This window comes from Mya arenaria, chromosome 13, assembly GCF_026914265.1.
Source record: "Mya arenaria isolate MELC-2E11 chromosome 13, ASM2691426v1".
NCBI lineage: Eukaryota > Metazoa > Mollusca > Bivalvia > Myida > Myidae > Mya > Mya arenaria.
In genome coordinates this window covers 53,185,235-53,198,099 of record NC_069134.1, presented here as the reverse complement: position 1 = coordinate 53,198,099, position 12,865 = coordinate 53,185,235, and the positions used below count along the sequence as shown (strand labels likewise).

The 12,865-nt window shown below is 35.4% G+C and overlaps 1 protein-coding gene across 1 annotated transcript; it reads left to right on the top strand.

Annotated features, from left to right (window-relative positions):
* Positions 1-9,588: 9,588 nt before the first annotated feature.
* Positions 9,589-10,712, top strand: LOC128215366 (neuronal acetylcholine receptor subunit beta-4-like). The gene is made up of 2 exons (XM_052922056.1): positions 9,589-9,780; positions 9,960-10,712. Exons 1-2 carry the CDS (start codon positions 9,589-9,591, stop codon positions 10,710-10,712), a joined length of 945 nt encoding a protein of 314 aa, XP_052778016.1.
* Positions 10,713-12,865: the final 2,153 nt, after the last annotated feature.

Below are 12,865 nucleotides of genomic sequence, written 5' to 3'. Positions count from 1 at the left end.
CAGTCAATAGTTTGGTCACTGTTAGATGGTAATTTGAGATCCCAAATTTTTATCTATAAAGCATTGAAAGCAAATTTTGGCATTTTCTGTTTTTAAAAATATTATATGCTATTGTTTCTGCTGAACAGGTAATATTTTGCTACTGTTTCTTTTATTTTGGGCATTTTTTTCGAAAGTGGTGGACACACCCTCGAATTCAAATCTGCGCCTAGGCTTCAAACCTGTTGTCTGCTTGCCGGTCGTACGCAGTATTCTCCCTTGAAAAGCAGAATGAACATCTGCATATGGCTGGAACTGAACTATAATCATTTTTGATTGCCTTTTCTTAACTTTTCTTTTTTAGGACTTTTGACCAAAGTGCAATTATCCTTAGGATTTTTATAAAAAGAACAACAAAAAACAATAAACAATTTACTAAAATTATTTTTTCTATGCTGACGGGATTTGCATATTGTATGCTAAAACACATTAGAATGCACAAAGAAATATTGACATCCTTAATGGGCTGAAACCAGAGTTTTCTCAGCACAGTGGCCTATGTGAGGTTGAAGTGTTTCCAAATGCCTACCACCCTGGCATAGTGGCGATACCCATGATTGTTTCACGTGCACGTGTCAATGCCTCGAACATGACCCATAGCAGCCTATTTAGCGATGCATAAAGCAATGTTCACGTGCTTAATGCTCCCAAGCCCATTTGCGACACCCATGATTGTTTCACGTGCACCTCTCACGGCAGGCAACATTGGCTTCATAAGCTGCACGTTGCATCCTATTTTCTACACATAGCTACATAGGGTAAATCGGCTACATGGGCTAACTTCACAGACATACACAAAACAGATAATAAACCACAATCACATACACCTGTACATTGTAAGAAAACGATATAACACAGTATTACAAAGCAAGGTATTTCAACTTGATCTGCTCTTTTGTTTTGAGCCAGGTTGATAGTGTGTTTGAGGGGACGCCGTATTCTGAGGGGAAGCCGTATTCTGTTGCTATCTGCTTCGTTGTCTTGCTACCCTTCTCGACTTCGATGATGGCTTAGTACTTCTCGTTGTAAGATTTTGATGACAATTTTCGTTTAGAACCCTTACTCCATATGGCCGATCCAGATATCCCCCAGGATTTTATACCGCGTCCTTCTCTGAATTGGTTGACCAGAGCAGTGGAACATGCACCAAACCGTCATGATTATTGTTTCACATACAACTCGATCTACAGTTCGACATAAAGAAAATGTGTGAAATTCGACCACAGGGACTGAAATATGAGGTTGACATAGCGAAAAAATCGAGATAGAAAAATCGACACCAACAGATTGATTTAATATAGAATAAGAAGGAATGGGACCGGGGGGGGGGGGGGGGGGGGGTTGACACAACCGGAAAGTCGAAATATCGTGGTCGACATAGCGAGCTTCGACTGTATTTAAATATACCTTCGAGCGAAAAATCTGGAAAAAATGACATATCCCCGAGTTCGTTATTTGCTGTCATTATCAAATAATTTCTCTACAAATATTAGAGCAATGCTTTATTCCATTGATCAGTAACTTGACAGCAGCTCATGACCTTTTATAGGAGTGGACAGACAAATGACTGATGAAAATATTGTTGTAAAATATTGGTTGGCTTTTAAATAAATGAGTGGTTCTTTGTCGTAAGCTACGTAACCAGTTTGTCATAGAAAGTGACCCACACACTGAATCAATATTAGTGTATTATAGGGCTATTTCGAATATGATCCTCTTATGAAATTCAATTGGACTCACCGCCATAAGTTCATTTAAATTGTGATCGGCTTGTTTTATTACAAATATTTATTGAGTTAATATATGACCTCTCAAATTAATGCCAAAGCCCCTAGCGCTTGGGAAATTAAGTCAGACTTGTAAACGTTTATAAGGGAAGGAAAGGAGCGTTGCTTAATTCGATTTGAATCTATTATGATTAATATCATGTGATGGTAATCACTCAAGTTACAAAATATATGAGTTGGTTTTTAAAAATAATAAATTCTTAAAATAATAAGAAGAAAAAGAAAATGATTTTTAAATTTTCCTGCGTTTGGTTTGTTTTCACGCTGTTTCTCCAAGAGGGGTGTGAAGCATATACACTAACGGACGTTGATACTCTGTGGACCAATATAACAAATGGCTACAACAAGAACCACCGGCCAATCCAAGACCAATCCCAGCGCATTGATGTGAGCATCAACTTCGCACTTTACAGCATTCAGGTAAAAATGAATAAGTTTATAAGTTTACAATTTATGTCATCTGATATACATACATGTAACTGTCTGATTATAGAACAAAATGCACGGAATAAGCAAAATGACATAACTTATATATTTATATATATATACACACACAAGGACACCACAAACCTTTCTTGATAATTAAGTCATCAATTTCGTTCGATCTTTTTTTCCCACGCAAATGCACCTATTCAAGTCGTATCATTATTGAATACCTAACTTTTCACGCATTCATCTATTTAACATGATAATCTATATATATAACTTTCAATTAAGATGAAAACTTAAAGCAAAGTATATGTTTTGTTAATTTGTAATGCTTAACGTATACGTTATCCATATGGTTACGCATTTTAACTAATGACTATACCCGTTCAGGACAACGCATACATATCTTAAAAGCGTAAACGTTATCAATATATTTACGCATTTTTAACTAATGACTATACCCGTTCAGGACAACAGCATACATATTTCTAAAACGTATACGTTATCTATATAGTTACGCCGTTTACCGTCTCCGTGACCTTGTGGTAAAGGCGTCCGCCTACGGAGCGGGAGGTCGTGGGTTCGATCCCGGGCCGCGTCATACCGAAAGACGTTAAAAGCTGGTACAAGTAGCTCCCTTGCCTGGCGCTTGGCATTTAAAGGGTAGTGCTTGGAAAAGTGGTGTACTCAGTACTGGTTCAACCCAGGAAAGTTGTATCCCGTGTATCGGTGCTTTACACCGAGCACGTTAAAGAACCAAAAGGTCTCTTCGCAAAGAGCTAGGGTATCGCACTCTGTTTCTTCAAGTCTTCCAATGTCTGTATTTGACTGCGAGTTGCTGTCACTTCTATCTCATGTCACGTATGGCATTTACACACAATTTAAGTCGTGATGGCGTCACGGCGGGGTCAAGCCATAAATGCAGCCAATGGGCGCGGGCAGACCTTGATCAACTCAAATAAACAAACAAACTAATGATTTTACCCGTTCAGGATAACAGCATACATAAACGTTAACGTTATCAAGTGTCGATGCGCACCATCTCAAAGTAATCTCCGCGGGCCGGTACCAATGTACCTCGCTAGGAAATATATTACCTTTGAAGGGATTTAACAAAAGGCCCAAGTTTCTCGAAAGTCCCTTGTTACAGGATAAAGCTAATCTCACTATTTCCTTGTCTGTAATTCGCATACTAATACTGATATCAACTTCAATAAGAGTTATTAGACTTTAAATAGGAATTGCTGTTATGGTTATCACAATAATCCATATTTTATTTACCAAAATCACATTTTAGTATGTGTTTTGTAACATTGAAATAAGCTACTTAAGCCTATTAAGCTTAAGAAGTTTCGAGAAATTGGGGCCAGATGGCCTCAGAATCGGCAAACATTGTATATCCTTAAACAGGCCTTGAATTGTCAATAAGATCATTTTACACAACTATCTGTCGGTCTGCACACAGTCTTAGCTGTGAATTCCCCTTTATAAATAGCGCGAAATTGGTACCCGTTTAGGTAAGTGCGGAATGATTTTTGCGAACACATTGCAAGTAACGTGATGGTTTCACACACTTACCTGTCAATAAGCGGTCAAGCCAACTCGCTGTAATTGCAAGCAGTGTAACTTTTTTCCAAAAGTCTACATCGATATCGTTCATCACTGATGTCACAGGGTCATACGGTTAAAGCAAACGGCTCTCGAATCTTGTAGGAGATTTAGCGCGAACCTCGGCGTTTTGTACGAGTCATACTATTTGTATCCCTAAGCAGTACGCACGATTCGTCAAGATTCGCGAAGACGCCGTCACGTATGTGCCAACGACTCGATACGTTTCAATAACGTTCTGTGACCCGAGGACGATCGTGGCCACCACGATTCTTCAAAGTTAATTGGCTTTGCGGCAAAAAACTTAAACATGAACAACGATAGTAAAATATTACACTGCCAATTGTCATCAAAACGTCCCGATTGCTTTTCGTCGTCAAGGAAAATCTCATCTTTTCGATGCGTTTAACGATTACTGTCAAAGGTACCGCCGCTAAGAATTGGGCGATATGGTGTGCCATTGCATAATTATGCCATGAACATTTAAAAATATATTAGATTTTAGTTATATTTAGCAGAACCAGTATTACTCTGGTTCAAAGCCGTCTTTGTTGAACCTGGTAGACATTTATTTAAAAAACATCAATATAACACAAACTTCCTCTTTCCTCTATCTCTCACGGGTTTCACTGTAAACAAGCAAAGATTTCCAATGATAAGTGTCCGCAAACACACCGAACACCAACTAAAATCTAAGGGTGAAGTATAAAATGTAATGCTGATAACTTGACAATATGCACGCTCGCTTCCAGACGCTGATCGCATACTAAAAGTTAATATATTGCGAAACAGGAATAATTTTTAACCATAAGTAAAATCACAATTAATAATTAATTTCAAATGTCCCATTAAAAAAGCCACAACAAGTTTTTCCACTCTATATTTGCACTTCTATTGATAAGTTGAAGTGTATGTAAGAGTTTAATCATTTCAGTATTTCTACCATTGTAGTCCATTTGAGACAGATTAAAGGGGATTTATTAAGGTTGATGCAAAACTATTTTTTACTTTAATCATCATGTTTACTAATTTGACATAAATGATCAAAATAAAAAAAATCATATAATTTATGTACAGATAAAAAATATATATTACCGATATTTTTACTTCAAAATGTGTGTTCACTGCGCTATTAATTAAAAAAAAATCTCTTTATTAAGGCTAATATTTGTTATCGATACACAAATCATATGTTTTTTTTATATTTTTATAGCTTAACTCAAATGTTTGTATTAACCTATATTGTGCCCATTTAAGTTGGCACTTTTAGCATTATTAATAGAATGGCAGATTTCCAAATCACTATTATATTACTTATACGTAATCGAAATAGCTCTTGGCAAAATTTCAACGTACTGAACTTGAATCTTCCATGTTTTTGTAAATTGGTTTTTGTAGCATACATTGTTTTACGAAATAAATAATAATGAAGATGTAGCGAGTCGACTTAAAAAAACACACACAAAAAACAAGAACATAACAGAACAGAAATATGATTTATTTGGACTTAAACATAATGTTTCCACTCCATACACATAATTATAACACAAAATGTAAATGAACAAAGACAAATAATACAGAATAAAACACTTAGTAAGGCATAGACATGAAGTTAATGAATGATATTAATAAATGAGTTTATATAATTGCAATAGCTTTAGTTATATAAGTACACAAATTATTTACACGATTTTTTTAAGACAGCAATACAAGAAACTTCCACATTTTTTAATATACTAGTAACATTTTCTTATCTTTTTTTAACAATCACATTTTTAACAAAGTGGAGCTCTTCAAAGAAAGGCTCGTGTAGTATTTACACAAAATAAACACTGTCTTTATTTTTCTGTTGGCACGTTGTGATCCGTACCATCCAGTTTCGACACGAAGTTTATGATCAGATAGAAGCATCCTCGTCAGACTTCTAGTAACGCGTCGATTATTTTGTTACTATATCTAGAAATTGCATATACAGTTAACACACCACCCTCTCGCCACATGAAACCATCCATCATTTTCTGTTTGAACATTGGTATAAATTTGATTTCTGTCGACCATGGCAGGATTATTCCATACAAAACTGGAACCTATAAGTATCTCCCATGGCCGAGAGTGTAAGACAGGTTCATCCCGACCCAAGCGTAGGGTGTTTTGCGGAAACGAGCTTTACCGAGTTTCCGCAAAACACCCTGCGCGAGGGTCGGGATAAACCTATCTTACACGAGCGGCTATGGTAGATGCTATTTCGCCCACCTCTGTTAAACAAAATTGTGTAAAAATGGATTTTTTGCTGGAACTCTTTTGTGCGTAGTGAAAATAAATGCGTATGGATATTTGATAATTCGTGGTTGTCATGGATATGCTCGCAGTGATTCAGATTATGTTAATAGTCAAATCGGTCTTTAAATAGTTCGGAGGAAAGTGGAGCATTATTTCTTGAAATATACGTGAATTTTTTTATGGTGACATTTGAAGCGAGAAATAGTTAATTAGCATTCCAAATATCGCCACAAGACAAGGTTTCTGTGATGCCACAGACGACTGTCTTCAACAAGGGAGGTAATTACAATGTGGCGAAAATTAAAAAGGAGTCCCTTACGGGCATTTTATCTTCACCCGTTGGCAAGATTATAAGTATCTTCCATGGCCAAGAGTGTAAGATAGGTTCATTCCGACCCGAGCGTAGGGTGTTTTGCGGAAACGAGGTTTACCGAGTTTCCGCAAAACACCCTGCGCGATGGTCGGGATGAAACTCTCTTACACGAGCGGCTATGGTAGATACTTTTTCTCCCACCTCAGTTAAAGAAAATTAATTAAAAATGTATATTTTGCTGGAACTTTTTTGTGCATAGTGAAAAAAATTGCGTATGGATATGCGATAGCACATGGTAATCATGGATACGCGCGCAATGATCCAGTTAATGTTAATAGTCAAATTTTTTTTTTTTAAATAGTTCTAAGGAAGATGAAGCATTATTTCTTGAATGGTGCGTGAAAACTGTTTTATGGTGACATTTGAAGCGAGAAATAATTAATTAGCGTTCTAAATATTACCATACGACAAGATTTCCTTGATGCTACTGACGGGGGGTTATTATAATGTGGTGACCGTTAAAAAGGAGTTCCATACTGGCATTTTATATTCGCCCTTGGGCAAGATAAGAATATCTAGCATGGTTAAATTATTGGATCTACTTATCTGAGGTGGGAGAAAAGAATTTCTAGCATGGTTAAATTATTGGATCTACTTAGGTGGGAGAAAATATATCTTCTTAACATTACTGCACCAATTATGTTTGCCGTTGTGTTGATTATGCCTACGTATGCATCAGCATTTCAGACAATAATTATAGAAAACTCTGAAAAGTTCATTTTTTTCTGACTCATAATGAAGGACCATGTCAATGACATGTAACACATAACCTTTTTCAATTACCTACTTTCCGTATAAGATTATGCACCACCATGTTTTTCCAATATTAAAACAAGTTTATATATCAAATCATACAGATAAAGTCGATATGCATTGTTATCAATTGTGAAACGGTGATTTATCCGCCTAACCATTCCGTAGAAAGCCTATTCCTAGATTTTGTAAACATACCTTAGTGTAAAACAGTATGATCGCTTTTCTACAACAATATGTAGAATTTCCTCAAAACAAACCTAGAAGTGTCAAATGCATAAATGCAACAATCGCTTCGTCTCAATCCCTGTTTAATTTTTGATTCCTCGTTAATTTAAGCTCAGTTTTCCAAACACCTTGCAAAATACGAGAGCGTTTCACACACTCACTTCTTTAAAAGTTTTAGCCAACGCGCTGTCATTTTCAGCAGTGGTTATCTCTTTCGATCAATTGTAAATCCATGTAAATTTGTCGTGCTCCGTGTCTTGCTGCACTTCCCGCTTCATTGCACAGTCCATCCGTTTAGGGAGCCGTGTTGTCTGTTCATCTGGCATGTGAAAGTCATGTGATGAGTGTACATATGTATTTCTTTTAATTTACTGGGTATATATATATATATTTAGAATTGAACAATAAGCAAAAACTGCGAAAGGTACATGCGTCGTTAGCGACGAGGTGCATCAGTAAGAAAAATTCCATGCGTTGTACACAACGATATTAATTTTGTGTAAGCTTTTGACAGTTTTCTTGTTTTGCAATTGTTTCATCTGTCGTCTCGTCCCTTTAAGCGTACTTTTATGATTTTGACTCTGAGACATAAATTTCAAAATCTAAGGGAAAACAACTAATTATGTTTCCCAATGCTTTGTGAAATATTCATATAATATTTTATTTCAGAGTTCTGCTATATTTTTAGAAACCCCCGCTAAACCTTAAGAAAAATTCTGGGTGCTGTCCATCTGTCCTTCCATAATTCACATTCTTCTTGTTGGAGCCATATCTTGGTAGGGTTCGGCCACATAATATTTAAAAGTGGTCAAAATGTTTTCCTATCAAATCTACACCGCCTGTAAAAGTGGTTTTCGTGGGGTGAAATCTTTGTAACAAAGAAGAGACATTATATTTATTCCAATATTAATCAATATTATTCAGAATATTTCCCTTGATGAACTCAAGGAAATGTTTAAAATTTGGTCAGATGTTATCAAAGATAAGATCACGAAGCTGAATCTAAGATTTTTTGTCTAGAACCATGTCTTTGTAGGGGTTGGTTAGATTATGTTTAGATTTTGTTAAGTCAGAATGTTCCCATTGATCACCTCTCAACCACACGTAAAGGTTGATCTCATGGGGTCATAAACAAGGCCACAAGGTCGTATATTGGAAAAATAGTTTTAACACACTCTTTTGGAATTGAATTTAGTCCATCACATATGAAACCTTATCAAAATATTTTCTTTGATAAAATCATTGATAAATTTAAAAGTGGGTCATATGAAACTAGGTCATTAGGTCAAATTATTGAAAATTAATCATGTCCGCAATCACATAGTGGTATTGACTGGTAAGACTTTGTTCAAACTGTGGTCAGAATGTTCACCTTGTCTTTAAAAGTGGTTCAAATGGGGTCATACGTTTAAATGTTAGAGAGATCTTGAGAACAATCAAAGGCAATATATCCGCTTCATAAAACTTAATCAAAATATTAACCTCTATCGAATCTTTGATTAGTTTCAAACTTAATAACATGTGGTGTGCCAAATGTAAGAAAATTAGAAGCTATATTTTTGCATTATTTCTTGTCCAATCTTTATGAACCTTTATAAGAATGTTTGCCTTCATAATATAGAGTAAAACCAGTATGTTACGACATGTATGTGAGATCTATATGCTACACTACATACAATATCCATTAATTTCAAATAATTGTAAACAAGCTATTATCTCATATCAAACTTTCAAAAGTCCATCACTCTATAAGGTCAAATCAACTACATGTTTTGCTTGGACTATTTCACCTACACTTGATTTCCATTCCATCTACTTTACCTAATCAGGCAGAGAATATGATTTAACAAATTTGCTTGTTTCCATGTTAATCGCAGTTGACGAACTTAAAGAGCCCTTATTAAAACAAAAAATAATTTACATTTCGTCTACATGTTTAAAACATCAATTAAGCACCATTGATAACCAATTGTTTGTTAGGAAATTAACGAGCTAACTGGGAAGGTATCGGTAACTGGCACATTGGAATTAATATGGAAAGACGAGGAGCTTGTCTGGAAACCGGATGATTACAACTACATTTATTCAATGATGGTTCCCATCTCCGACGTTTGGTACCCGCCCCTGTTCATTGGCAACCCGGATACCACCGCAACAGCTTTTAAAGTTGAGGACAGGAGCTATGTTCGGCTTTCGTCAGACGGCACAATGTCGTTCTATCCTTCCGGTGTATATTCAGTCAATAGTCCGCTGGATTCGAAATATTACCCATTTGATAAGCAGGTTGGTCATTTTAGATTTTGAAGCGAGTGAAAGTTAATTCATTGTAATTCAAATGTAAATAAATGTTAAACAAATTTGTCCTTCTTTTTGAAATGCAAATGATTGTAAAAACATTGTTTAATAAAAAGAATGAAACGAAACCAATTCTAAAAATGTATATTTATTTTACTTGTTTTCAGACGTTCGGCATTCAATTTATTGTCCCAGGTTTCATAAACACAGAAGTAAACCTCATCGAAGGAACTGTAACGTATATCGCATCGTCGTTCGAAGGAGACGGCGGATGGTCCCTGTTAAATCTGACAAGAGCGGTGACACTAGTCAGCCAATATACATCAGCAGCTACATTCACTGTCAGCTTAGAGAGAAAGTCGACGTTTATGGTTGTAAACATCATTCTGCCAATAGTGTTTCTGGCTGTAATCAACCTGCTAGTGTTTGTACTGCCGCCCGATGCCGGGGAACGGGTATCATACTCCGTGACTCTACTCCTGTCGTTAGCAGTGTTTATGACATTGCTTGGAGATAACCTGCCGAAAACGTCAGACCCGCTCCCCGTGCTTAGCTATTATCTGTTAGCAACCCTAACCCTCAGCACGCTCATGTGTGTTATGGCCATCCTGAATCTTTCAATCTACCATAAAAATGAGCAATCTCGACCACCAAAGTGCATTTCAGTCGTAGCTGGTGCAGTACTTTGCCGAACTACATTTCTCAAGTCTCAGAAAGTTGAAGACATTGCCGAAACCGACATTAAACCGACAATGGAGAAACAAGGTGCAAACATGAAGGTAGCATTCGAAGACAACAAGGAAGTAACGCTCAGCTGGAAGGATGTTAGTTACGCTGTTGATATTCTGTGCTTAGTGGCATTTATAATTGTTATGTTTGTTATCAATATCTACTACCTTGTACAGTTAACATCACAATAGGTACCGAAATAGTTTTGCTTCGAACGACTTTTGAACGCAGCAGAAACGCTTTCTTATTTTATATAATTAGAATTGGCCTATTAAAGGATATTTAACGTTTTAAATGTCATTATTTTAAAATTAAGTTTGAATTTTCTACAATATAGCGTTATCAAATTATTATTATTTAATCTCATTTAAAAAAAACACACATTAAGAATGATTTTCTTCAAGTCGATATGTCATTGGCCAAAACCGAATGATTTATGTTTTTATTGATATATAAATGCCTATAAATAGAATTAAGGCATTAAAGGGACTAGTTTTACCAATTTGAATATCTTAACCAAAATTTCGAGTTACAATAAGTTCACCAAAAAATATAGACAATTATTTATTTTCGAAATTGAAGAAGATATTGTAACGAAGTTGTAATACATAATGTGCCGTCCTTCTTTCGATCCAAAAATGGACAGTAGTCTGACAACACCTATTTTTGCTTCCAGCTATACCAGTGTGTGTATACCACGTGGTTATTGCGTGTACCTTGTAGTTATCATTGATTTAAATCTTCATTTTAAGCAAACTATTGCCTTCTGACATAACATATATGGCGTAATTTATTACGTAGTATACAAACACAATGTATACACCACCTGAGCGCAGTGTGTTATTGAAAGTATCACTATTAATATGTGTCGTACGGTAAAATTTACGACCTCGCTCAACAAATGTCATAAAAGCAAGACCAAATGTTACAGGACTATTTTCCGGTAAGAAACCATTGTTCGTTGTATGTAACCTCCATTGTTATTTTCTTCGCTTTGTTATTAAACAGCTTTTAAAGACTTATGGGTATTTTTCTTCTTAGTCTCTTTGGTTAAAAATAAGATAGCAGAAATATTAATAACATCCTTAAATCAGCAATTAAAGATTCAGTTTATTTCATTTCAGAGCATTCAAATGTCTGATTTCTGTGCTTATTAAAACGTCAGATGTTGTGGAATAGTTAATTGTTTTGGGTTTTTTGATAATAGGGAAAAATGGTAAAATTTTATTTTTGAGAATATTTTAGGTTTAAAAGTGTTATACTTATATGGAAACAGAAATACAGTAATTAGCAAGTTTGTAAACCTGAAGTTAATAGGTGATACCCCTAAGATAGTGTTTAAATAAGCTTGTCCTTACTTATAAAATTGGATATTTTACTTAGAGTTGTAAGTCTGAATTGGGACTCGGAAGGAGCAGCTGAAATCAGTTAATCAACATATTTACGACAAAGGTAACTAGTGGTATTCAGGGACCACCCTCTATCATTGCAACAGTACATGGTCTCTATGATGAAACTAGTTAATGACGCGAATACCTTGGGCTTAAGGGCGGGTAACAGGATGTCATTGCCTGGTAGCCTCAATCATTGCCATATGTATTTACTAGGCAATGGTATAAACTACTGGAACTGGCCCCAATTTCTCGAAACCTCTTAAGCTTTTAAGTACATTATTTCAAATCGACAAAACACATTATTAAAATAATGTGGTTTTAGTAAATGAAATATGATCATGTTGATATTCATAAAAGAAATTCATATCTTAGGTTGAATAACTCATAATGAAGTTAGTATTACGCAAATTATAGACAAAGAGAAATAGTGAGATTAGCTTAATCCTGTTATAAGGGACTTAAGAAGTTTCGAGAAATTGGGGCCTGGTCGTCGTGATGCCCCGTGCTGAGTAAATTTTGTGTTACTGTTTTGGTGTAGTAATACTGAGGGTCATTTTCAAAAAATGGGTTTGAAATTCAGCAATTTATGATATTATGATAAAAAGTTGAAATTAACTTAGTTAAGACAATTAATGTGAACTTGTAATTTTATTCTGTTTATCGGATGGACTCTAGAAAAAAACTCGCCGTGCCACTGTGCTAGGTTGAAATACTCTAGCTATGTAAATTAAGTTTATGAATGATTAGATAATTGATTTAAGATTTTAAAGAAAAAATATGGTTCGAATTGATTTAAAGGCAATGAATTAGTTCAAAGTTGTTTGAGAAAATCACTTATCATTACGTTGGTGATTTAATGAGCTATTTATTGTTTTTAAATACGATTATTTGAGCAAACATTTTAATAATCAGAGGACAAGGAATTCTAGTGAAAAATTATATCTGTACTA

What these genes read in the sequence shown, in the direction of transcription:
- LOC128215366 (XM_052922056.1), top strand. Translation starts at nt 9,589, where the DNA reads ATGGTTCCCATCTCCGACGTTTGGTACCCGCCCCTGTTCATTGGCAAC. An exon ending in ATTACCCATTTGATAAGCAG is followed by an intron (nt 9,781 to 9,959) that starts GTTGGTCATTTT and finishes ACTTGTTTTCAG; the next exon opens with ACGTTCGGCATTCAATTTAT.